Consider the following 27,311-nt stretch of genomic DNA (forward strand, 5'->3'; position numbering starts at 1 on the left):
TGTACTTCTGTCTGGTGTTGTTGTGTTCCAGGCGCTGAATCCAGCTTATGTTCTTGTTAAATTTCATGACATTCATTGCCCACTGTTCCAATCTATCTAGATCTCTCTGAAAGGCCTCTTGTTGTTTGAAAGAGTCAACAGCACCTGCACCTTGCAGTTTGGTATCATCTGTAAACTTGCTAACAGTGCATTCAACTCTAGCATCCAGATCATTGATAAACATGTTGAACAGAGCTGGCCCTTGAACTGAGCCCTGGGGAATGCTGCTAGTAAACAGTCACCAGCCAGATGTAACCCCACTCACTAAAATCTCCGGAGTCCTGCCATTGACCCAGTTCTTCAATTAGCGCACTGTGTACTTGCTTATCTCACAACTAGGCAACTTGTCCAGAAGAATGCCGTGTGTGACAATATTAAAAGTCTTACTAATATCCAGAAAAACTATGTCCAGCACCTTCTCATCATCCACTAGGCAGGTAACCTTATGATAGCACAATATCAGATTAAAAGAGTCTTTCCTTTTCTGAATCCATGCTGGCTGTATCCGATGACTGCATTATCATTGAAATACCTTTCAATAGCATACAGTACAATCTTCATACATATCTAAAATCAAAAGACTTGACTCTGGATTCATCCAGGAATGCAGAATTACTGCTTAACTTTTGCTGATGCCCCCAGCTTCTACAGCCCAAATCAGAAATTGCAGAGAATGAAAACATTCACAGTCTCTGCACAGAAACACTTTTTTTTTTTTATGGTTGCAGACTTCCAAAGGTCCAGTGTGTGCTTTACACTCTGAACACTTTCTTTTTTCATTCTTGCTTATTTCCTTGATTTGTCAGAAGAAGACAAAGACATAAAATGTTCACTGAAAGCATCAAAATACACTGTGAACAAGTCTGGAAATGAAGAAAATTATTGTTTTATTCATGAACATCAAATAAGCATAAATATTTGTGGCCTCCAAGCTTATGCTAAAGTAATAACAGAAGTTTCCTAGAACCTATCTAGAGTCCACAGAAGTAACTGGAGCAGCTCTGGCAAATCCCATGGTCTGTGGAAAAGGACAGGAATGAATTTGTTTACTAGATTGACTAGATCTAATCATTTATCACTTACTAGGTTATTTGGATGGAGCTATACACAGAGACACAGTAAAATATGTCCTGCCAAGGTTTCCCAGTCTACACCTTCTGAAAAAAAAATATTACTCTTTTAGGGGTTCTTCCACCTCTTCTTCAGGTAAGTGGTAAATGTACGCAGTACTGGTTCTTGAAGTCTGTCACTGTGGAACACACATAAAGGGATGAACTGCAGGAGACATGCCTTCAGAATAATCAAGCAAAAACAACAGAAATGCAAAGTGTTACAGGAACCTCTTGGAAGAAATTAACCTATTGTTCAGAAAAGTCATAGAAAACAATAAATGCAAAGCTTTTACTTTATACCTTTGGTACGTATGCGTCTCTTAGAGGCAAATGTTCATTTCTCTCAGTTTTCAGCAAATCTGTTCACATCCCTATAGTTGAATTAAATGCTCATCGTTAACAGCTGCCATGTACAAATATTGACTCTGTTTTGTTGTTTTAGTATCCTGAAGAAATCATGTTTATGTGATAGCACAGTCTGTTTTTCTGTCTGTTCCCTTCCCCACTAATAATTAACTTTTGAATCCGCTGGCCAGTTTCTGTAAGGGAGTAGGGAGCTCAGAAATATTCCTAACAGGGTCATGAAAACAGGCATCCAGTGGAAGGATAAAGACTAATCACACATCAAACTGAGCTCAGCTCAAGACACAAAAGTAAAAGCCCCACTGTGCTGATAGCACTGTACTTCACTTCTGTATTCCTCCCTTCATTTTTTTCTTGTAACATACCAGCCTTAATGACCTGTTCACTGTTTCTCATTTGATGTCTGTAATTAGTCAGAGCGGAGCTCAGAGAGCCTTGGTGCAGCCTTTGGGACCCATTTACAGACTATCAAGTGTAATTACCAGCATTTCATGGGCTAAACATCCAAAAATCTCATCTCCAAAGGTGACATAGTCCAATGATTCACTAACAAATTCTTCTGCCATCTTTGTAATGAGACCAGGTTTTTGATGCATTGTCATTGGAGTAGACACACCATAAGGTGCAACTACCTAAAATAAGAAATTATAATAACACTGTAATGTCATCTAGCATTTAGATAAGGCCATTCATTCTGCAGAATCCTACAATGTATGATGAATTATAACAGATATTTTCAATGGATTAAGGCACTATGTGGAATAAGTAATGATACTATGGTGAAATAAGGAAAAAAGCCTACAGCTGCATACAAGGAAGAAAAAAAGCTTTGACAGGGCCACTAGGCACATCACCAAGGACAGCTACACTACACACATTAAGGCATCTCATATGTTGTTGAAGAATTCGTAAAAATGAAGGCAAATATGGCAAGATAATAGCATCACCTGTATGATAATTCCCTTTGTCTTATACTCTGCTTGTAGTGCTTTAGAGAAAGTGCTTATGAAAGCCTAGAATGAAATAAAACAAAATGACATTAGCATAGGAAACTAAGTACCTTCACAAATGCTCACAAATATGTGTGAACAGGCTCTTAACAAAATGGAGAAGCATCGTCCAACTTAAGGCACAGTGCACTGCTGAAGAACAGCTAAATGAACACTTCAAGGTATGTTTTCTGCTGATGCGCATGGGCAATGGTTAGACTGACTTCTTATCTGCATCAGAATAGATGGAGCCTGACATTGGCCCAACAGACATTAAAGAAGTACCACTGCAGACTAGACTGAAAGCTTTGTCATTTTTATGACAATGTGGAAATATAAATGTCTGAGTCCCATTTATTCTAGATATTGTTTCATGTTGGTCTCGTCTCTGGGTGGCACTTGCCTTCCCAAGTTCAAGGTTTACACTGTGCTTCTCTTGCAATAAGAAAGGGACTGAAATACAACTCTTGCCTTTAGTATACATTTAATAGCATAGCCTACAAATACAATTTTCAAAGTTATGTATTTGGGAATATGGGGGGAGGGTAGAGTGTAGCTTCAGCCTTCAGAGTTTATCTGACTAAGTTTTTCTCCACATCATGAAAAGTACATACGTATTAACTTCACTGAGTAAAAGCTGAGTTTCTTTTAAGACTGATATTAGGAGTTAGATCTTTGAGAAATATTCAGAAACTTGGCGATGTTGGATCATTCCTCTGTAATTCAAAATATAAACATCCTACTATAAGGAGAAAAAATACAACAGAGTTTCAAAGCCATCATTTGGTGGGTGTTACAATTTAAACACCAGTAGCATTGGGATAGTTTATGAAATGTATGCAGGCAAGTAAAATAGCTTCCTTTCATGACATTGCAAAAAAAAATTACATTTAAGAAGAAATAAAAGAATCAAAATAATGCAAACACTGTACCGTATCACTTTGAAAAAACATGAACTAAACATTTTTAAGGCACTAGAATTGTCTGGTTTGAATGTAGTTCAAGCCTGAAGTAAAGAGAAACTTATATTAAAAAGAGAAAAATGAAAAGGAAGACTAGAATTTCTTACCAAGAACAATTAGCTTTCTCTTGCCAAGCTGAACTTCAACTATGTTCAAGCAAATATTTTTAGAAATTTTAATTTGGAGCAAACCTTAGCTGACAGAATTACTTTTGGTGTTTTAACAGAAATCATTCAGTCCTCATTTTTATGAGCTCTGGTGCTTTAATTCAGAACAAAATACCAAAGTGAGTCTATGAAGTCAGGCAACTCACCATACATCTACCAGGAATTTTATACTTGGTTCCAAAAGCAAAATCTAGCACTTATGTGCATCTACGGTTTTGAGTAAACTAGCTAAGCCAGACTGGTAAAAACCATTTCCCCAGAATGAATACAGAACACTGATATAATACTACTTAATGAAAGGCAAAGATGTTTTAAGTATCAGACATACCTTCAGCAGATTTCCTTTACATAGCTTCACTGATTCTTAGTTCTCAGCCAGTGCCCATTTACATCACTTCATTATTCAGGGGATAAACACTAATTTATGTCCTGAAACCCCATCCCCATGTTGCTGATAGCAACTCTTTGGTAAACACTTCATGGGGATTTATTTGCAAAGCAATGTGAATGACTTAACTTAGAAGCTGAGTACATTGTGTATAATGGACGAGGGAAAGTACCCAGAACAGAAGAGAGATTCAGAATAAGACCTTTTTGTCTGCAATTTAATTGAAACAGTTACATTCAGTTTACATTTGACAGTATTAGAGTAGAAGCTTGCACAAGTTGAAAACAACTCTTTTCCTCCAGAAGCCATAGTTATCCTATTATACTGTAGACAACACGTTCAAAAGACTCAATTTTTATGGTTTAGTTAGGTGCAATTAAGTACAAACCAGCTAGAAATAATGCCAAAAGTGAAATTTTAATGCCTAGTGCAATTAGAACCATGGGAACACCGTACGTGCTGTAGCACATCTGCCATCAGAGGAAAGATTTTGTGCTCCTAAGTAACTGGTAGGTTCCCTTTACACATTAGGCAGCACAGCCTTTTTCCTGCTTCATGCATCTGTTGGTTTAGCTTCCCTATTCACCACTAAAATCACTAAAAACAATTAATTCAGTAACAACCAGGAAAAAAACAAAAAACAAAAAAAACCCAAAAAAAACCTGAAACAAAAACATCAGAACAGTTAAATAGTGTTTTGTTGCCAAAGCAAAAAGCATGCACTGTCCTCTAAAAAGCAGTAGTTAAAAACGTTTTCTAGAAACTCTATCTGAAGACTTCACTTTCCAGTTTAAGGACCCCTATGTCTAAAATACACACTGTATTAAGTGGAGGAAAGTGACACTTAATTGCCTAGCTGAATTACTCTCTATGGTGTAGTACAGTTATTTCCAGAGCTTAAAAACTGTTTTTCCAAGTACAGTTACCACTCGTAGAAGAATATGATAATATCTTCAAATGTCTTTTTTTGTTTAATACAGGACCCATCACACACTTTTGTTTCTGCAACACCAGCATGTTGTTGTCATTCAACACTGGACATAAACTTATATTTTATATTTTCCGTCCTGCTCTGCAGTTTACTGATGATTTGTAGCAGTTCCTATCATTCATTCACATAGCACTAATAGCAACAGAAGAAAATCTTACTGATTGACATACAGTAAAGTGCAGAAGTTAATAGTGGAAAAGCATAGCTTCCACTGAATAAACTGCAGCTAAAACTTTTTGAAAGTTCTAGAAAAAAAAATATTTTTACCTTGACTCCATTTGCTTCAAAATTACTTTTGTCATCTGTAAGACAAATATGTTAAAAACTATATCAATTCTCCCTCTTTCTGACTGCATTTTTCAACTCTTCTTTTATTTGCAAGATTCCCACTTGCTCAATCCCCAGCCATATGTATGCAATTAAAATCACTGAAATGTGGTGCATTCAAAATGTTGGCAAACATTTTAGGAATTCTAATGGCCTGCAAATCATCTGAATTTTCAAAAATATCCAAAGGTTAATCTTCTAACTAGTGCAAGTCTTTTACTTATCCAAAGCTTTCTAACAGTATCTGAATTTCATCATTCTTCACTATTGAATTGTAAGGAGAAAGTCAACTTCACAGTGCTTTTGCACTTTCACTTCTGGCTCTAACTGGAATATAAACAGCAGAAAATCAAGGGAAAAAGAGCTCCCTTTTTATGCTAATAAAGACAGTGTTAGAATAGTTTTTATGCTAATTATTTAACTATCCACTCTGATTTTAACAACAGATTTAAGCACACTTGTGATTTTGAAAGTGCAATTAAAACAATTTTTAGGTAAGAAATCTGCTTGTGTTTGTTGTATTTAGAGAGTATTATTGATAGTAAGCCTAAGTCCCAAGGAATTTACACTCATACTATTGACTCTTTGTAAAAACACATTTAGTGCTTGAATATTCTCTGGATTAGAGTTTGACTTATAAAGGGCAGCAATGAAAAGTAGTGCCAAAGATGCAGCTTAATTCTGTCCTTGTTGGTTCCCTGTTTTTTCAGCAGTGCCATTGTGCCCAACGGGATAATAGCATCAGGTTGGGGTTTACAAGCTTTTTTTTCAGAAAGAATGGTGACGCAGGTGGGTCATAGCAGCTTGTGTGAAGGGGAATTTCCAAGTAAAGGGAAAACATGGGAAATGTTCTGCTTTGGCAGTGCTGAAAACCCTGCCGGTATGTGAAGAACCCAGGTGTACCTGGAGCTCAAGTATTCTACTACAAGAAGTGCTGAGCAGGATCCTAGCAAGAATCAAGGCATGGTAAGGGGGAAGAAAAAGTCCAATCTGATTTAGAGATGATTTGGAACTAACCATGAGGGATGCTGGTTAGGAGCATAATTACTTCTTTGTGTTTTCCAGGAAGGTGAATGCTCATGAAGGATTGAAAAGAACATGTTGTAGCAGTTGGGGAAAACAATGCCCAGGCCCTGGTGAAGCAGAAAGGGTTGATTCCAACATATGTGTAAAGTGAGAAATGATAAAGAGAGAAGCCTTTCGTATCCAGACTGAGAGGGTACAAAATGTTTGCCTGAGTTTTTGTGAGTTGTCCATATGCGGCAATAGATATTTCAGATATTTCTTTTCTTTTGGTGTACGAATAGAACAAAACCTAGGAGAAGAAAGTTCACCAACCTATTTCATGGAAGAATTTGTTTCAATTGACTGATAGAACATGATTTATTATTTGAAGTCATTAAGCAGCAGCACAAATGTGGGATGTAGAGTTTGCTAGCCAAAGAAAGATGAACATCTGTTAATAATTTTCATGTCATGTTTAGAAAGATATTAGCCAACGCTGAGATGAACTACAAAGCTCTAGTTCTGTTCTTGTTCATGTTAACATGCTGCTTGCAAACAGCAGAGCAATACAAATCTTAATTAGAGGTGGAAAGCATAAAATACCACCTGTTCTTGTAAAGGAAGTATCCAGCCAAAATTAACACCAACAGGTAACAATATAGAACTGGAAGTCAACTCCTTGTGTTTCTGTCCTGCACACATACAGAAATACTTTTACAGAAGAGAATTTTGTCAAAAAGGCACATAGTGTACAAAACCTCAAACTGCAGATCTTCCTGTCCTCAAAATTTTAATTCTGAGACAAACCTCCCCATTTTCCTAATCCAAACTGTTTATGCAAAATCTTTCAGCTGCAGCATAACAATGTGGCTCAACCAAGCAACTGTGTTGAAATGTTTTCAGTCAGCTCTGATCAAAATATTTTGCAGGCAGTAGAAACAGATAGGGGCCTTAAAGTAATGCTGAGATTCCCACTGATAGTTACTAACTGTGGATAAATTTAATGAAAATACAGGAGAAAGCTAGTGGGTCACTCTTGTGTGGGCCTAAATTTTTTTTTTCACGGTTCTGTAAGTATAGATGTAACATAAATGTGTCACATACCTTTATAACAGAAATAATGTTGCAGTTGACAAGATTCTGCAGGAATCAAGAAAACAGTAAGTCCGTAGTTAACTTCAGGGAGTTTGTAGCTTACCTAGGTAACAAAACTAGCAATTCCAGCTGAAAAGCTTTCAAGTGGCAGTTGCATTTAGAGTTATTTTTCTTTCCTCCGATTGTCACTGCCAATTGACTGTCACTCCAACTGACTGTGCCAATGGTGTGGGATGCTCAAAGGCAGGTGAGCCCTGGCTCATTTATTTTAAACATGATATTCAAATCTGCTTTGCACTCCTTTGACTCTGTGCCCTCTGTTTTGCTCAGCCACATCTTTACACATGACTAAACCTGGAAGGCTGGTGTCCAGGCAATGATGGCACGAGCAAACCAAGCTGGATGCAAACAGACAACAAATTACATATGTGCCATGCTGAGACAGAGTGTCTCTCAGTGACGGAGGTAGACTATCTGCAGCAAAAGCACTGCCATATAGAGATATCCCTTCAAGACCCAGCAAGCAAACCAAAGTCATAGAAGCAGCAGAGGTGCCATTGTACGGTTGCGGCTCTGAGGGAAGCAACCCACTTAGGGAATCTCTGATTTGGAGTAGATGATGATACATTGACTCAATGAATCCCAGACACATGCTAACAAGAAATAAGTTTTAAAGCTCTGGGGTTTTTTTCATGGTTAGTACTACAGAGGTAATTAAATAATAAGGCAACAAAAAACTTGATCACACCCTTAATCATCTCAAATTATTGTACATCTATAAATTGATCTTCCTTCCCCCTCCAAGTAAAGTGTGCTTAGGTGAGGCATTGGGGATTTTGGGGGTTTTGTTCCCTTCCCTCCCCCCCCCATTTAAGCAATCGTGTTCAAAAAAGAGTAAGTTTCACTAATACTAATAAGAACCCAACACTTCAGCTATGGCTGTGACCAGGCTAGACCCCATTTCATCATAAGAGAGCAGGAAGCCAGAAGGGTTGCTGACCCCTGCTACAACCAGGCCAGCTGTGCTTTCCCCTCTGTTTCTGAGTGCTTGCTGTAATTTAGCTAAAATCTATGGTTCTTTTTCTTTTGCAAGCTCTTCTGAGCATTAAAACCAAATCAAAATTTGCTTCTTCAGGCCTAGTTCTTTTCCCACTCAAACAAACAGTTAAATACATGCTGATTGTAGCAGGGGCAAAATCTGTCCCTTATTAAGTGGAATTACAGTTTCTCATTTTTGTAGTGGAAATAGAAATTAACAGAGTAAATCCTACCTCATCTATGTCTGGTCCATTAAGGAAACGGCAAGGAAGAGGATTATGAAGCATTCCAACACTGTTTACTAAGCAAAGGAAACATAATGATAAGAACCTAATCTAGGCAAAGTGCATAGTTCAGCTAGTGAAGTAAATGGTTTCTCCTTGAGACTCAGAAGCTTTTGAGCTCTATAGGAAATGAACTGCTGTTTAACACTGAGTCTTGTTCTCACTGAAGCCATGGGTACTGATCAGTACTTACTTCAGGGAACAGAAAAAATAGTCTGTTACTACACTTTGGGGATTTGGTTTTTGTTTCTGTTTTGGTTTTGTGGTTTCATGTGATTCACTGTTAAAAGGATTGTAGTCTTTTTTTAAAAAAAACACTTCCCCCAAAACCATGTATTCATTATTGTGCTGATCGTACTAATTAATGTTAGCCACAGGCTCATATCAGATTGAATACAAGAATTGCGCATGGCTGTAAAACAACCAATAGTGAAAATTAATTACTTGAGGTCAAACAGGGAAGAAGTCACCTCACAAGCTGGATGCTTCTTATAAAGTGGCAGAAGAAATTTCAGAGTAAAGAAGACACTGTACCGAGAAACAGGAAGCCTTTGGAGAATCCTAATTCACCTTTAAAACTTATTAATGATAACTAATGCTTAAGCACATTAGGCAGCTGTATGCTTTGTTTCAAATGTTGACTAAGAAGTTGTCATGACACATTATCTATACAATACGCTGTTTAATGCACTACAGCCATAAAACAGTCTTCAACCTACAGACCTTAGTGACTTACCCAGAACACCAATATTCAAGACCTGCAGATTTTTTTCAATGTTCTCATATACTGAATTTCTGGTGAAATCAGCTTGTATAACCTTCACCTCTTGACCCGTCACCTGCTCTGTAATTAAGAAAAGAAAAAAAAAAAAAGAAAAAGAGAAAACCCCTTTGCATCTTCCTAGAGAGAGGGAGAGCCGTAATTAAGTAATAAGAGAAACAATCAGGTGTCTCACTTAGAAATGTCTGCTGTAGAGTAAGTAATTATTTCAGCTGTCTTGCTTGAAGAAAGATCAAAACACAAGCAAAACACTCTCACAATACCCATTTGTTTTCAAGAAAAAGGCATGGCAAATTTAGGATTAATTTATGCCCTGAAATCAGTAGAAGTTCTCTCACAAAATCTAAACACCGTTGGGTCCTCCAGTAAGAAAAAATACCCCAGAAATAAACAACACAGGACTTCTTCCCCTGGTTATCATAATATTTATAAATGAACAGTCAGCGTACATTAGACAAGTGAATGCGGGTACCAGGTCCTCTGCATAAGCACAGTTTTGTAGATATTTTTTTAAACTGTTTGCATGTGTAAGGTGAACATTTCAACAAGCAGAGCTTATCTTTTCATGTAGAAGGAGGGGAAAACAGGGCTGGATTCGATATAATATTTTCTGTATTATATTCAAACAATTCCTCTCCTGTTTTGACATTCTCATTCCCATAGACTGAACCTTGCACAGGATTTTACAGGACTAAAAGGCATTTAAGGGAGGGAATAGCTTAAATTTTACAAGGTCAATTTACACAGAAGGGAAAGGGAAATGTGTGTGATTTTTCCAGTGTCATTACTGTGCAGGAGTGGAGCCCAGCTGTACATTACCATTTTTCTCAGCTGTTGATTTATTACTGTTCATACTTTCAATGAAGTTTCATGAGGAAAAGAGGTAGAAGCTCTTATTTACTCATACTGAAGTCAAAGTTCTCCTTTAAAGGGGCCCAGTGAGGTCTCTTCTAACTAAGTGTTCACATTGTAAATTCTTGCTACTAAACCTGCTTTCTAGTTTTATGGGCAACCTGAAATCCAGATGAAGTTTGCTGAAAAAGTGACAAGCAAGGCTTGGAAATGTCAGTAGACAATCAGATTGCAGACTCACTGCAAGTGGCAGGAATTCAGGTGCACGTGGATGGCAGGAAGTCTGCTTTTGGTCCTGTTTGGGAAAACGCCTCTGCTTATTTGGAAACTGATTTTATCATAGAGGTGACAAGGAGCATTGCTTTGAATAGGAACCAGGCTCATTAATTTCCACCCAGAGATCTTGCTTCTTTCCTTGTGTAAATTCAGAATTTAGCAAGAGTTCTTGCACCAGCTCCCACGGGAGAGCAAGGCTGGCAGAAAGCTGGACTGTTTGCAATGCAGCAGAACCTCCATTGGAGGGTGAGAGTATGTTACTCCCTCCTGGTCGTTCCCCCCTTGCCCCTCACTGCACTTCAAATCTTGACAGCTCTATGCTACCCAAATAACACCAGTGGTCTGAAGAAACAGTAGACACTCTGGCTACAGATCTGAAGTGCAGGCTGTATCTTGTGTGCAGTTTTAGGGGACATCTGTCTCCATGACAGAAGAAAATGCCTTTTTCTTGCTCTCTTTCGAAGGTGCAGTTGCACGTATGAAAGGGATGAAAAACCCTTTGAACTTTCAACCTATAAAAGCAGCTCCAGTGGCAAATGACTCCCTGGGGGTCACCAGTTAGGGGAATGCTACAATTATATAGAAGAGGACGTGGTGAGTGTAAATGCAGTGAAGGTAAATAACAGACCAACAGCTGGGGCAGGCACCTACGGTGACCTTCTGATTGAAGAGCTCTATAAACAAAATTAGATGGTCTTAAAAATTGTAGTGATGTGGCCATCCTTTTTGTGGGCAGTGAGAAGGGCAGCCAAAACTGGAGCAACATAAAAGTGAGGATCAAACAAACCATTTGTACTTTCTCTGCATCCCTTTCTCTGTACAGAACCGTACTGCTGCAACCACCACTGTCAGCCAATAAACAAGGTTTCCACACAGCTCTCCTCTGTCTCATTTACGAATAAAACAATATATTAAAAACCAATAAAACTATCATGCTAATAAATGAATTATCCAGGGAGAGCTCTTCAGAAAATGATAAAAATTCTGCAAGGAAGAGAGCCAAAAAGTTATTTCCAATGTTTGTTTCTTAAGTCTCTCCCTCTCTGTGACAAAGATTTATGACAGTCTTTGAAGAAACAAATGTTTTAAAAGTCCTAAGGAAGCCAGAAACAAAAAGCCTACATTTTCAAACTTCAGGACAGATTATTATCTTTTTTAAAAAAAAAATGAAAAGAGAAATAATTTAAGGAAAATTTAAAAAAACCCTTGAACTGAGTTGTTTAATCGAATGTATAAAATGTATCATTAAAAAGGATACATCCTACTCCTTCTGACCTCAGATCACTTGGGAATCCCTCTTGTCCTACAGGACAATGTGCAGTCTTTTGAAATTTACCGAGAGGAAAATAAATCAGAATGAAGCTAGCAGTCTGCCAAAAACTCTGATTTTCTATTTAGAGAGTTATGAAGATGTTCTGAAAACCTCAGGTAGCAAAATGAATGCCTGAACAAGACAAGAACTGATTTTTGTAGAAAAAGGAGATGCTTTTTGCACACTATAGCAAAATTTGAATAGGAGGAGAGAAGCGCTCAGGTTAAGATGACATTCATATTCAAATATATTCTCAAAATGAGAAATTATTTTAACAATAGAAAAAGTTTTAAAAAAAATATTTAAGATTGAGGTGAAAGATAAAAATTTCTGTTAGATTATAAAGCACAAGTTCTGGTTACATTTCCAGAGTGTTTTTGCTAAACTTATGTCCCCAGAAATATAAGATAACTTAGTTTCAGAAAAAAACAGGAAATTAGAGAAGAAACAAAAAGAATGAATGTAAAAGCAGAACTGCAAAAGGTGATGGAAGTTACCAGAGAACACAAACACAATGAAGAAAAAAACACAGGAACTGCAGCTAGTTACCAGAGCATTCAGAGTGATGGTGAAGGTCCTGAAGTGCTCTGTTTTGTAGTAGTGTGTGTTGGGGAAATAGCCCAGAGGAATAATGTTTCACCTCAAGTGATCAGCAAGACACAACAGGTATTTTTACCAGCCTTTGAGAGTGCAGGAACTTTATGCCAAGTGAGTCGTTTTGTGATAGTCAGTGGTCTCAGCTTGTCAGATGCTTAGCTCTCCGAGCTAGCTCTGAAAGGACAAAGAGCATAGGACATAGTAAACTAGACTAGAAACCAAACTTGCAGTGGGAGAAATGAAGGGGGAGGGATGGACAAGATGGGACACACAACTAAATGAATTAGCACCTTTACCATTCTAAGTGGGGGCAAGACACATTTGGTTCTTGACAATGCTGTGGGATGATTTTTATGTTCACTGCTTTATTCTGTAGTATCAGGCATGATTTCCCCAAGCCTGGAGTCATGGATTGTGTGTTTAGCTAGTCTAAGCCAGTGCAGCTCTATTTTCTGCTGCTTTCTGAGGATCACACAAGCTATCTTTCCTTAAATACAGACTTGTTGCTTCTACAAAAAAACCCAAACAACTAAAACCCTCAGGACCCCGTGTTTGTTGTGAATAATTAAGTCTGACAGAAGTGGCTTTTGTTTGTTTGGCATTAACAGCTAAACAATATGGACCCCGACCATATTAATAGATCCTAAAGTACAATTTTTCAGTCAGGATATAGATACGCCCACAGAGTTGGCTTAGGAAATGCAGGTCAAAGAAATAAAAAAGGAGTGCAGTTAGCAGCATTCCATACTTTCTGATCTCCTAGTTTTATGGTTTGATCAATGTCTCACAATCACAATATCAAATGCGTTAAATGAGCACTACATCTGGTATAACGGTCCCTCTCTTTGCCCTCCACAAGGTTTACTTCATTATCTTTTATTGTTCTAAAAGAGCTTTCCTGTCTGAATGGAAATCTGGCTTTCAATACCAGTGTTTCTTTAGAGAAATGCTTTTCTTATGGTGGATTTCTGCCTACTACAGCTCTCAGAGTTTTTTCCCATGAACACCTGTGGCCCAGGAAACTGAAAGGCCAGCACTGATATCTGTGGAATTATCCACACTTCAGACTCCTTTCATTTACATTACTTGGTACCTAAACGGAATTTGACCGTATGATTAGACAAATAATATTATCAGATTGAAAAGGGAGGCAAGTCTTTTAATTATGGTGTGCAACCGACTGGAAAATTATATATAGTGTAGCTGTTAAGAAAAAGTGAACAAGTAATGTGTTCAGTCCTACAGCAAATCCATGCAGCCTACAACAAACTTTTGTGTATCTCTCTGCATCTTAATTTCGTTGCACATTAGTTCATGGTAATGATAACTGCTAGGAGTGGGACATTGCTTGTTTAAGCAGTTTAGAAAGTAAAAATCAGTGAGAATTAGAAAATTCAAACAACAGTAAAACCATTCTGGTTAAGTTTCTACTTAATTTTAGTTTATGTTTTTTCATTTACTCACATAAAATTACAGTGATTTTAACTTTTCTTCCTTCTTGATGACTGCTTAGCTTAATTACAGTAAAGGCTAACTCTGCAAATTGGAATCAGTGTAATAATTCCAAAACTTTAACATCTAGAGGTCGGTGCTTATTCTAGGCATCTCCAGATCGGATGCTCTGGGCTTTTCATCACTATATCTTCCACTCCTTCCTTTTCTTTGTGCCATCTGCATGTTGTTATGTCCTTACTTCCAACCTGGCACAATAAGTGAGAAATGAGTCACTCTGGTCTTCAGCAAAACTTACCAAAAACAACGGAATAACCTCATCAGGATTTGCCACCAATTTCAGCAAGCTTTGGGAAAATGCTTTATGCCCACAGCGCAGCTAATCATTGCATAGAAACCTGATTGGTGTAGGCTGAGCTCCTGGGTTCACACAACCCATCTGCCTGCACCTTGGATTATATGGATAATGCTGCTGCAGTAAAGAAAGCTTTGTCATATGCAAAAAGTTACAGGTCACTTCCAGACAAGGCATAGTGTTTGTAGGCCATCTCAGCAGAACTTGTCAGGACAGGACAAGTGGTCCTTCACTTGTTGCTACACAACACAGCACAGTATGACCTCAACTGGGAAAAAGACCCCATGGCCTTACAGCAAATCACATTACAAAGAAATGTACAGCATGTTTTCTTTCTGGGCTCCACCACTTTTTTCTTTATTCAGCTATATTAGTTTTTGAAATCTAATTGTTTTCATTCTTTCCTTTTGATTATAAATTGCAATGTAAAGAATCTATAAACACTCCTTAGCTGTTTTGGGTTTGATTTTTTTTTCCCTGGTTTCTATTATATTAATTATTTAACATTTAGTGGCAAGGAAATGCAACAATGACACCAGAGCAGGCCTAATTCCCAGATAAGTTAATTTTTTATGGCTGCTTACATAAGAAAGGCTGGTGTAGGCCACAATGACATTGGTCTTGCAGATACCGCTGCTTACAGGGACTATTCAGGGAGTTAGTGCTTTCCTCCCTGCTTCCCAAAGAAGCACAAGTCCATCATTGGAAAAAAGGGAGGAAAATCAGACAGAAAATTTGAGAGTCCAATCCTCAATTTCAGTAGCTGCAGGTTCAGAAGTTACTAGCTTTTCATCTGCTTCAGGCCTTCCATATCCCCAAAAGATGCACTGCTCCCTTTGCAGATAAGGATCCAGTACCTAATATTCTATTGGAGCCAGCTGCCAAGACTGCTTAAAGGCAGGTCTTTCTGACAGAGGTGTAGTCTCAGAGAGACACAGGCTTAACACAGGAACTTGTGAGCAAAGCAATCTTGTGGATAGAAACCATGAATAGAGAAAGAGACAATGGGAAGAATAAACTTCATTACAGTAAACTTTAAAGCTAGTGGAGGATATAAAATTATTTGACTTGTAAAGAAATTGAAATGAGCCACTTTTCACAGTAAATGGCTGTATTTCCTTTGAAGAAAAGAAAGTGCGTTCTAAAGACACAATATTTAATTGCTTTATCAGAAGCCAATTATAACTTGGAAACCTTAAGAAATTATACATTGATTTCATTTTTACTTATTTGCTATGTTCCAAGAACTAAACTACAGATAACCTTTTATCTCAAGCACAAACTGCTTCATAGCTTTCCCTGACAACTCTATATGCTTTGACTGTATTTACAGATTTCCAGAGCAGCTAAAGCCAGTAAACAACACACATTCACTTTTTTTAATCCAACCTATTGGATTATTTGAATTATAGCAAATACATTTAAAGTGATTCTTGATCAGAAGTGTTTGAGTCAGGCAGTAACAGCAGAAATTATTTGTAATATTGGAGCAAAACCCTGGCTATATCTGGAGCAATGTCTGGGGACTACTGTACTAGACACCATACTTAGGAAATAGACCTCCAGATCCCTGTAAAGCCAGACTGCTAAACAGGAAGATAAGTTTGAAATAAACACTTACCAACTTCAGAGGCTGCTCTCTGCAGTTTTTCAAGAGTTCTGCTTATCATAACTATATTTAATCCACGTTTTGTCCGCTATGAGAGAAGAATATGAAAGCTCTCAGAAAACAGTAAAGTGACAAGAAACTATACAAATTTTGCAGTCTTGCAATAAAAACATCCACAGATTTTCTTAAATTGCTTTCACTCTCCTGCCACTGGCCTAATGGGAAAACAGCAGATATTAAAACCAGGCCAAAAAACACTCAGGCTTTTAACAGTCTTCCAAAACATCTCCTTCACTGTACAATCTTGGATCCTTACAAGAAAAATATAAAGGACAACAATCAAACCCCAACGATTTGAACACAAATAAATAATCTGAGCCCATTTCAAAAGAATGAATGTCTGCAAAGAGTAAAAGAAATGTGACATTTCCCAGAAACACATTTTTATTTCAACTTGGATTTGGGAAACCAAAGATGTTGATGACTTCCTAGTCATTTTACAACATTACCTTCTACCTTCACAATTTTTTTACCCTGAGGAAATAGATTGAGCATATTGGATTGAAAGCTCAAGAGGTTTTTTTGGTTTTTAATGGAAATAAAATTTCATGCAGGTCAGCCAGTTAAATATTAACTGGTTTTTTTCTAAAAAAAAAAGAAACCAAAAAAAAGAAACAAATGAAAAATGGTGAAGTCTCTGCATAAAATTCAAAATATAGCCACAACAAAAATGAGTATCCACAAACGCACTGGCAATAGCTGAAGTTTATAGCTACAAAAAGTATTGAACAAAGTGGTCTGTTTATAGTGAGTTTGGTATTACCACATGCAGAACATAAGCAGAAAAACAGAGAGCATTTTTTTCCTGTTTTCCTGAGGCCTCACATTCCCATCAGTTAAGGAGTTCTAGGCAAATCTTGAGAAAGAAACATGGCCCCAGCTTGTGCAATGAAGTTGTTAACAAGCAGAAGCTGAATGTAGTTGTGTGCATAAAGAAAGATAAAGCTGAAACTATAAAAATGCCCATGAGTGCAAGGAGAAATGGAGCTAAATTAGTCTACATGAAAGTTAAAGCCAATATCAGCTGAAAGTACCAGGCCTGCTTAGAAGAAGAAACTCACTGATCCACACACTGTAGACCCATTCATTTCCCTAGCTGACTCCTTGCAAAGCTTTCTCTTTAAACCTGTTTGAGGGAAACAGTTTGTCCTGTTGGGCTTTTCTGAAACAATGCAGAGAATGTTAAGGAAAAAGGACCTTTGTTCAAAAATTTGCTAAATCAAGAGTATGGAGGTCAGGCTGTCTATTAAATGTATCAGCCACAATCATTTGCATTTTCAGAACAAAGACCATGCTCACAATTCTGTGCTTTTGGAGACCCCTTCACATAATTGGCCGGTGCTCCAAAGAGACCTGCACAGGCAGACACTCCAGAGTTTTGAAAGCTTATTCTAAGGGCTCCATTTTAAGGGCTCAGGAAGAGAACTCTTAATAGCCTATGTACTGGCAGATTTCCCTTTGCTCACAATGAGCTTAACTCAAGACATTTCCAAGTGGAGACATAGTCTCTATTTCCACGGTCACCTGTTCCTTTCTACCATTTGAGGGTGTTCAGATGGAGACTATTTTAATTTTTCTGCCTTGGGACCCAAACCCAAATATCAGCCACGTCACGTACAGAATAGAGTGAAAGTTCTGGTTCATGGGGCTTCTCAATATCATCTCAGCTGTGTTTCCGTATTTCATTTGGTGGAAAAATCCCTCTTAAAGGATAAGTGAAAAATTATTCCTAGCATTAGGATTGCATTGTATTTCAGCTAAAAGAATGTCTGTGGTAAAATTGTTATAATATTGTTTACTGTCAGGTGAGAGGATTTTCCCTCATTGCTGTAGACCAGACTAATTAGAAGTATAAGGCTGTAGTCCCATTTCTCAAGGGAAAAGAGACTACAAACCCGACTACTCTTTTTTGCTTCCTCGCCCACAGATAATGTGTGTCTATTTCATGACATTCAAATGCACCCTCAAGCAAACAAAAAGAACTGTGCTTAGAAAATAATTTCCTAGCCATCTGCATCAAAAGTTAAATCAGTTTTAACATTACTGCATTACAAATGAAGGTAACTTTTAGTGTCAATCTCTTTACGATGGTGCATTTTCATAAAATAAAAAGTCTGTTTCTTTAGAGGATGATATGTATCCTGACAGCTAAGAATAAGCACTGGCTGACAGGAGCGTAATGTGAAGCTCTTTGTATTAGCAAATCCTGACTCCCAGTGGCAAAGGACTGAAATGCCCCTCAATTTCTCAGACTGCTAAAATATAAGATCATTATTAACAAATCAAGCCATAATGATCTATGACAACTAAGCATTTAGAATGGTGCTAATAATGAAGAAAGATCAAGCAGAATCTGCATTCTGGAACCTCACAAACTCATTCTTAAAAAGCTTAAGTCAAAATTAAATAAGTATAAAGTCAGCCTCCATTTTCTAGCACATTTTTGCAGCTCAGTCTGGGGTGAATTTTTAAAAAATAAAGCTTCATGACAGGCAAGACAAAGGTGGTACATCCAAACCACGCATGTAGAGGCTACAGTTACACAGACAAACCTGTTTTACTCTACAGGGATCATTAGATGCAATGATTTAAATGCCTGAATAATTCTTTCCGGAATCTGTAGCTGCCTATTGTGGATTTCTATCTTTTACAAAAGAGATTATTCTCTCTTCTCCAGGATTGTCCTTGTATGGCTTCAGTGCTTCACATTTTTTCTTTCCTTGGATTTCCTTGGATTTCAGATCCACAAGGTCTCTATGATTCAAATCTTTCAACCCTTTTTTGGTCTAGCAGTCTAGAACTGAGAGAAGAGAGCAGAAGGGTTCTGCATCTGTGCAACACAAGTAAAACAGCAGTATTTCCAGGAATAAATCTAGGAGCAAGCAGAGAAATTAGACTACATATGCAACTGAAGCAAGAAAACTCAGTCCATATTTGGCTTGTGTTATATTGCTGGTAATACTACATACAACTTCAGGAAAAGAAACAAAGTTTTAAGATATAGATCTAGACAGTGATATCAAGTGCACCCTCAGCAAGTTTACAGATGACACAAAACTGAGTGGTACAGTTGTCACAGCAGAAGGACAGTATGTTATTCAGAGAGCCCAGGACAAGCTGATGAAGCGTGCCAGTGTGAGTATCATGAGGTTCAACAAGGCCAAGTGCAAGGTCCCACACCTGGGCCAGGGCAATCTGCAGTTTTAATAAAGGATGGGGGGTGATGTGCTTGAGACTAGCCCTGTGGAGAAGGACTTTACGGTGCTGATTGATAAGAAGCTTGACATGAGCTGGCAATGTGCTCTCGCAGCCCAGAAGACCAACCGTATCCTCGGCTGCATCAAAAGAAGCGTGGCCAGCAGGTCAAGAGAGGTGATTTTCTCCCTCTACTCCACTCTCGTGAGACTCCACCTGGAGAATGGTGTCCAGTTCTGGAATCCCCAACATAAGAAGGATATAAAGCTGTTGGAATAGGTCCAGTGGAGGACTATGAAGATGATGGAGAAACTCTGCTGTGAGGACAGTCTAAGAGAGTTGGGGTTGTTCAGCCTGGAGAAGAAAAGGCTCCATGGAGACCTTATAGCAGCCTTCTAGTACCTGAAGGAGGCCTACAAGAAAGCTGGGGAGGGACTTTTTACCAGGGCATGTAGTGGTAGGATGAGGGGGGAATGGCTATAAATTGGAAGGGGAAAAGATTTAGATTAGACATCAGGAAGAATTTCTTCACTCTGAGGGTTGTGAGGCACTGGCACAGGTTGCCCAGGGAAGCTGTGGCTGCCCCATCCCTGGAGGTGGTTCAAGGCCAGGTTGGATGGGGCCTTGAGCAGCCTGATCTGCTGGGAGGTCTCCCTGCCCATGGCAGGGGGGTGAAACTAGGAGATCTTTAAGATTCCTTCCAACTCAAACCATTCTATGATTCTATGACTCTATTCTATGATTCTGTGATAAGACTTGTGGAACCGTTGTATTAATAAATTAATGCAGTGCCTGTCTCAAAATAATCTGCTAAAACATTTATTTAGACACAAGCATTGGCCTAACTAGTTATGAACTATTAACAATAACAATAATAATGGCCATGTGAGCCACCAGCATCCTGTCTGTGACCTTACATTGGATAAGAAGCATGCAGAGGCTAAACCATGAGTCTCAGAGTATGGCATGGCCTCATCCATAAACCTAGTATGTTTGAGATGATAAGCCAATGGCTAACACACATCTGTGGTTATTACATCAGAAAAACAGAACAAACAAGACTGCACCAGTACCTGAAATGCTGATAGAGGACTATAGATGCAACAGCTTAGCAGCACACTCACAGTTGATTTACTTTTTTTCCTTGTTATAAGTTTGGCGAGTCTAAACTCCAGCAGCCCTAAAACTGATGGACCAAATCTAGCAGAAACCTGGCTTTTGAAATGAGTATAACAAAGTAGATCCAAAATCCCAGTACTCTGACATTACAGCAGTCAGTTAAAAGGTTAAGGTCTATGTTCAAGAGGGCCAGTTGTTCAAAATGACCCTAATGTCCTAGAAATACAGAGACTTCATGGAAGCCTGAACTTTCACACAGAAGAGGGTAAGTTCGAATTGCCTGCGTGCTTGCTTCTCAACACAAGCTCAGAGAATGAAAGGGACAGCAGTTTGCCCTGATGAATCTGTGTCCTGGCATCAATAAAGAAGCATTGTAAGGCCTCACAGCTGCCAGGCTCTTCACACAGTCTCAGTCATCTCTTGAGATGAACTGATCTTGCAGAGACTTGCATTTAGCCGTAAACCTTGGAAACAAGAGTATTGAAGCTGTAAATATTCTCATCTTTCCCTGGACTTCAATCTGCTGGGTTTATCCAATCAGCCACCTACTGGGATTTCCACACAGAGGAAGCCGCATCACACTAGTCTTCCAAAACACATGAACTGCTTCCCTTAGTCTCCTATACTGTGTACTATCAACAAGTGTGGAGCACTTAGATTAGTTTGTGATTCTTCATCAGCCCATACTTGAGCTCAAGATGTCAGAAAGAGACCTGGTGTCAGAGTTCAAATTCTAAAAGAACAGACACCATGGCCATCAAAAAAGGCTTCCCATCGGCTCACAACCACAGAGAGACCTACACCAGAAGAACATCAGAGAATTATGTACCCTGACATCAGACCAGCAAGACACTAGTACTAAGCCAGAAACTCCAAAGGTACAAAGACATTAAACAGCAGGGTCACGTTTATTTATCCGTAAGTGACACATAACTGTGTGCTTCAACCTCAGCCAGCAAGATGATGTGCCAAGCTATGACCTCATGTGATGTGAGTTTGGGATCTGCCCCACAGAGCAGTAGCTGAGCACAGCTTCAATCAAAGGGACCACATGGTACATCTCAGCATGGATAAAGGCGGACCTCAATCATCCAACAAAAGCCAAAAATAATTAACAAATGTTCCACAAAACCTAGACAGTTCCAGCCAAGGTTTAAACCAAAAAACCTATACAGCAGTTTTAATTTTTCTCATGGGATAAATCAGCCATTTACATGCTATAACGGGCCTTTTAAATGGTATTTACTTTTGCATAAACCATATAGCACAAAGGAAGAACAACTACAGAGGCTCTGATATAGACATTCACAGGTGCCTGAAGCCTTCACATTGTTAAAATATCACCAGGTGCTCACATGCAAGGTTAGTTCAGCAAGGTGCATGTGCACATGACTACACCCAGACGTGTGGTGCTAAATAAATGTTGAAGCATTTCTGACATTTGGTCTCCCTATCTTGATCCCATCCTATTCACCCCTGATCTAGGCATTTATCACACCCTTCCTGTTTGCTCATCACTAGAAGAACCCAGTGAGTAGAAAGAAGTCAACATTTTCCTTTCTTTCTAACAGGAGAGCTTGTGATCTTTATCTCAACTATGTCAAGTTGTAAACTGCAATAGCTGGTATTTGTCTTTGTGCTTCCTACAGTTAATGTGCTTTCAAATGCACTTATTGTATTGCCACTCCCAGTAATAAAAATCATGAGGTCAGTTTTTAAACTATGCGTACACTCGTGGCCTAACCCAGTCAAAACTAGGACAACACTTACAAAGATTAGCTTAAAAATCCTGTAAATTTATTCAAAACAAAACTCATTTTCATAGAATCATAGAATAACCAGGTTGGAAGAGACCCACCGGATCATCGAGTCCAACCATTCCTATCAAACACTAAACCATGCCCCTTAGCACCTCGTCCACCCGTGCCTTAAACACCTCCAGGGAAAGTGACTCAACCACCTCCCTGGGCAGCCTGGTCCAGGGCCCAATGACCCTTTCTGTGAAAAATTTTTTCCTAATGTCCAGCCTAAATCTCCCCTGGTGGAGCTTGAGGCCATTCCCCCTTGTCCTGTCCCCTGTCACTTGGGAGAAGAGGCCAGCACCCTCCTCTCTACAACCTCCTTTCAGGTAGTTGTAGAGAGCAATGAGGTCTCCCCCCAGGCTCCTCTTCTCTAGGATAAACAACCCCAGCTCTCTCAGCCGCTCCTCATAAGACTTGTTCTCCAGCCCCTTCACCAGCTTTGTTGCTCTTCTCTGGACTCATTTCCTGTGAGATATATTTTATAACTTACGACTTATATATACATTATAACTTAAAACTTATCTAAACTCTTCCACAATACATCCTGCTAATTTTCTTATAGTCATTCCAGCTCTGAAGACAACTCATGTTCCATTGCTGTTTATCTTCAAGAGAAACAGCCACTTTTGAATAAAGACACCAAAAAGAAAATCTACTATTCAGTCACTATTTCTAACAGCAAGTCTGGTACAAGACAGTACAAGGTCACCGTGCTATCAGCACTGATTACCAGGGGTGAATAGAGAGAGACTGCTGCAGTGACTCTGCACAGCAGTAGCTACAAGCTCAGCATAGAAGATCCTCTCTCCTCCTGCAGACCCCTAGAGCTACCAATTCTTAATTAAGTCATTAGGGGTTTTTGTAATTTCCATAAATTGTAGTTGGTATTAATTCAAACAGATTTCTCGTGTGTTGTTTGAGATTTATCTTTAAGAATGGATTCTGTGATCCCGCGATTCTGTGAATGTGTTTGCATGTGTAAAGACTTGAATGTTAGATTTTGTTTGTTAATTCTGACTCACCACATTGAACGTCATAAAGCAGATTGGCTGTGAAACTAGGCAAAAAAGGACAATGTAGGAAACTTCCTAACCTGGACAGACTATATGAAATCTTTTGGATTATTCAGTGCGTCCATTTTATTTCCTTAGTCTGATGAAACCATCTAAGCATGAATGACTTTACTCTGAAATGCAGTACCACTTTTCTTTCAGAACTTCAGTAATGTTATTGTGTACATACAGTGAAGAAGGATTACTACTATGTTTTTAACAGTGGCTTTGAATTGTACAATATCTTCACTAATTTGCAGAGACTGACGAAGGGGTAGTAACTGCCGTTTTGTTAAAACGGCCATTTTGTTACTTTTGTAAGTAATCTATCTTACCTCAAAGGAATATGCTTTTCCAAGCCCATCTCCTGCTCCTGTGACCACTGGAGACAGTAAAAAGAAGAATCAGGATTATACCTGTAGCTCTGATTTAGCTTACTCTTTCTTGAATTTTTAAACCTTCATCATTTATGTGTTATGAACATAATATGTTTAAAAATCAATTTCCTTCTGACTTCTTCATTGGTTTTGCTTCATTTAGCATATTTTGTCTTCAAAGACAATCAATCCCCACAGCAGTATATCTGAAGCAGTAGGTAGTTATTACTTTCATTTTCAATGAGGAGATACTCAGCAAAAAGTCAATTGCCTGTAAGGTGGTAGAATTTTCTTCCATATACATATTTGCGTAAGTTCTGCCTTGTAAGACTTCCATTTATATGCTGGTGGCAGAATGGTAGGTGATAAGGGCTCACTGGTGACCAAAGCTGATATACTGTTTTGCCAGACGAGAAATATGTATGTAAGGGAACATTACATCAAATTTACCACCATCTACAAAACATTCTTCATTCAGACCTGTCCTATTCATTTTACCTTTAAATTTAGTATTACTGGGAAAGCAAATAAGCTTCAGTATTTGTACAGCACCCTGAACTTCAAATGATACACAAACACATAGTGAAGAGGAACTATAGAAAGAAAATCCATATAATGTGAGAAATATAGAGGAAATAAATAAAGCAGGAAAGTAATAAAGCAACTTCATGGTAAACTTGGTATATCTTCAGATCAAAACTGAAAATGAGTCAATATCTAAAAAATGAGGATTAAGGACTTCTAAATTGCAAGACATTGGGGAAGCAAAGTGATTTTGAATGGTTATGTTCATGGCCAATAGAAGAGCAATTACTCTCTCATTTCACTCAGAAAAGAGACTCCTCATGATGCAGCACTGGATCTTCAACTCTCTAGAAGATCTGCAGATGAAAAGCAAGAGTCTATTGGAAAACAATCTTCCACCCCCCAGTTTTAATTTTCATGATTCTTAGGATCGCATGTGCCATATGATACAGCAAATCATCCAAGCCTTACGAATTTTATCAGGCCCAGAAAACTTGCTGTTTATAAAAGGACAGATCATAAAAGGTTCATGAAGGAAACAAGTTTCTCAGTGGAAAAACGGATTTTACACATAAAGTTCCATGCACTGCTTCCCACCTTGTGGACAGAATAGAGGTCCTTGCCTCAAATCAAAATGAGATATACGTGTTAGTTCAGAAGCAGCTGGCATCCAGACAGGTCTTCTGCAAGGGGGTGTATTTACTTTTTTATTAATCCACTGTGAGATGTGCTTATTAAACGCGTACTCAATGCAGATTCATCAAGTCTCCAACATGAGGGAGAGGAACAAAGCACAAGAGTACTGTCCAGGTCTCTTCTTAAGAAGATGCCACCATCACTGACATCTGTAGCACAGGAACTCAGACACTGCACTACCTGTTCATTTTTGCTTAATACTGATAATCTAATGAGTTTAGAAAAACATTAGTAATCAGGACGAAGAATAAAGTGTTTATTAAACATTTATGTTCTTTTATAAGAATGAGTAATATCTTTAAAAACCTACTGCCAAGTTGCAGCCTTTGAAGTTTTTAGCCTAGGAGTAGATTTGGCTTGTTAATGACACCATTAAGGACAAGTCAACAATTTGGAAAAAAAACAGACTGGAGCAAAGTAACCAGGAACAAAGAAAAGTTGCTTTGAAGAATGGAGACCATATGGTAGGCATAAACTAGTTGGTTCACATATGAGGAAACTGAGGATATAGGCAGTGGTATTAAAACTAAAGCATTTGCAGTAGAGGAAAAATCATCATACGTAGGAATGGGGAGAGAATTCAGATCTATACACCAGGTGCAAGAACTGTTACCGGTTTGACTATTTTTCTGTTCACTCCAGGCACACACAGCTGTCAGGCTCATAAAACCAAAGTTAGGAGGAGAAAATAAAAATAACCTAACCTAACAAAACCTAGTGCAAACTGTGTTTTTGAAAACCTGTAGCAATCCATCACTCAGTTTTAAGAAGAAGGTGAGGAAGTTTCCTTTACCTGCCCATTCTCCCAGCGATCGGAAGAAAGTCTGAGGCAAAGAACTCCAGATATATGGGAAAATGTATTTCATAAATCCGATGCACTTTACCAGAGTACAGAAACAGATCAGATCCCCAATAACAGTAAGTAGCTGATGCTGAAATACGTCCATGGCAAGCAAAGGCAGTGAGCTAGTATGAATCAGTTGCTCTCTCCCCGGCAAATGTCTCCCTCCAGCACACTCCTGGTCTTTGAATGCTGGCAAAGTAGTGAGAAGTCTAATCAAATCACGTGATTTTCTGTTTCCAAGAAAAAGATTAGAACATCTCTACATTACATCCAGATTTGTAAACGACTAAAAAAATTCAAACTAAACAACGATTTCTGGCTCTTACTTTACAAAAAAGGTTTCACTCCTTTTCTGGAAACTATCCAAGAACAAAAAAAAAAAATATTTTTATTGTCATTGTTTAGAATTCATAGAGATGAAATATCAGTCTGAAAAAAACCCCACCCTGGATAAGAATACCTAAACCTTGCAAATAACACACATCAGTGCTACCTCTTACAGTGCTGAAGAGTTAAACTCTAGCCCAGACACTTCCAGGTCAAGTTCACACTGAACTTGTGCGGAGGCCAGAAAAATAGATTTATCTACAAATTCAAAGGCAAAATAATGGAAGTTTGCTAAAGTCACATGATTATTTCTGTATAGAGAAAGCAATATTATAAAACTTTTAGAAGTGCTTTCAGAAAAGAGGTTATTATCGTTATGCCTATTTTACAAATGGTGTGAACAAGTGCAGTAATCTTTTAATAAGATAACAGGACTTTCAGCTTCTGTGAACAAAGTAAGTTTGAGCTGGTAATTAAGTTGAAGACATGTATGAAAACCTAAAGGGGAGAAACAGTATCTCACTGCAAGATAAAGATGAAATCAATGATATTCAAACTTGAAGTGATTAACAAATTTTAAAAAGTTAATATATGGAATTTCTCAAAAAAAGACACAGAAACAACCTCTTCTTCATAGTGGCGATTTGAAACATTATCCATTTTTCAACAATCTGTTTGAACAGTAGAAGAACACCGATGCTTACACCTAGGATAAAGTAAAAGAAAATTTCTCTATATATTTTGATGATATATTTCCACAACTAATATGAATCACCTTTAAAACTCAAAACCCAACAACCAGCAATCTCTAACTGAAGATCAAGTGTACTGACATCATCAGCCAGAAAACTGCAATATAGAGATTTTTTATGAAGTAAAGGTTCAGATGCAATCACAACCACAAGGTTATGAATCACAAGACTGTGTCTGTAAGAAGAAGATATAAAAGCAACTAACAACTCAGCTTAACAACAATCCGGTTTCCTGTGCTTTCTTATAATTTCAGTTAAAAACTGGTTTCCTATCCTACAACACCTCTTGTTTTACATCATAAGAAAGGTCAGTCAGATCAAAAAAGATGTGAATTTAAATTTCAAAAAATTTTCACATATAATCCCAGCTTCCCTAAAGAACCACTTACTATTCAAGGAATACTTTACATTTGAACAAGTTGGCAAGTGTCCTTCATATGCAACAATGCTGAATATCTCCTTTAAATGAAAAAGAAATAAAAATACTTTTTTTTGATGACTGAGGCAATATGCAAACTTTCATAGCTGCCAATCTTTTCTTTTGCACTTCCAAATCTGCCCATACTCC

General features: G+C 38.2%; 1 protein-coding gene across 1 annotated transcript; it reads right to left on the reverse strand.

The window, feature by feature from the left end:
- Positions 1–1,218: 1,218 nt before the first annotated feature.
- HSD17B3 (hydroxysteroid 17-beta dehydrogenase 3) lies at positions 1,219–25,782 on the reverse strand. The gene is made up of 12 exons (XM_069881111.1): positions 25,614–25,782; positions 23,558–23,604; positions 16,007–16,082; positions 9,497–9,604; positions 8,710–8,777; positions 7,448–7,483; positions 5,279–5,313; positions 4,150–4,230; position 4,095; positions 2,462–2,527; positions 1,997–2,146; positions 1,219–1,329 (listed from the first exon to the last, which is right to left on the reverse strand). Exons 1-12 carry the CDS (start codon positions 25,765–25,767, stop codon positions 1,219–1,221), a joined length of 933 nt encoding a protein of 310 aa, XP_069737212.1. The 5' UTR covers positions 25,768–25,782.
- Positions 25,783–27,311: the final 1,529 nt, after the last annotated feature.

This window comes from Phaenicophaeus curvirostris, chromosome Z (assembly GCF_032191515.1).
Source record: "Phaenicophaeus curvirostris isolate KB17595 chromosome Z, BPBGC_Pcur_1.0, whole genome shotgun sequence".
NCBI lineage: Eukaryota > Metazoa > Chordata > Aves > Cuculiformes > Cuculidae > Phaenicophaeus > Phaenicophaeus curvirostris.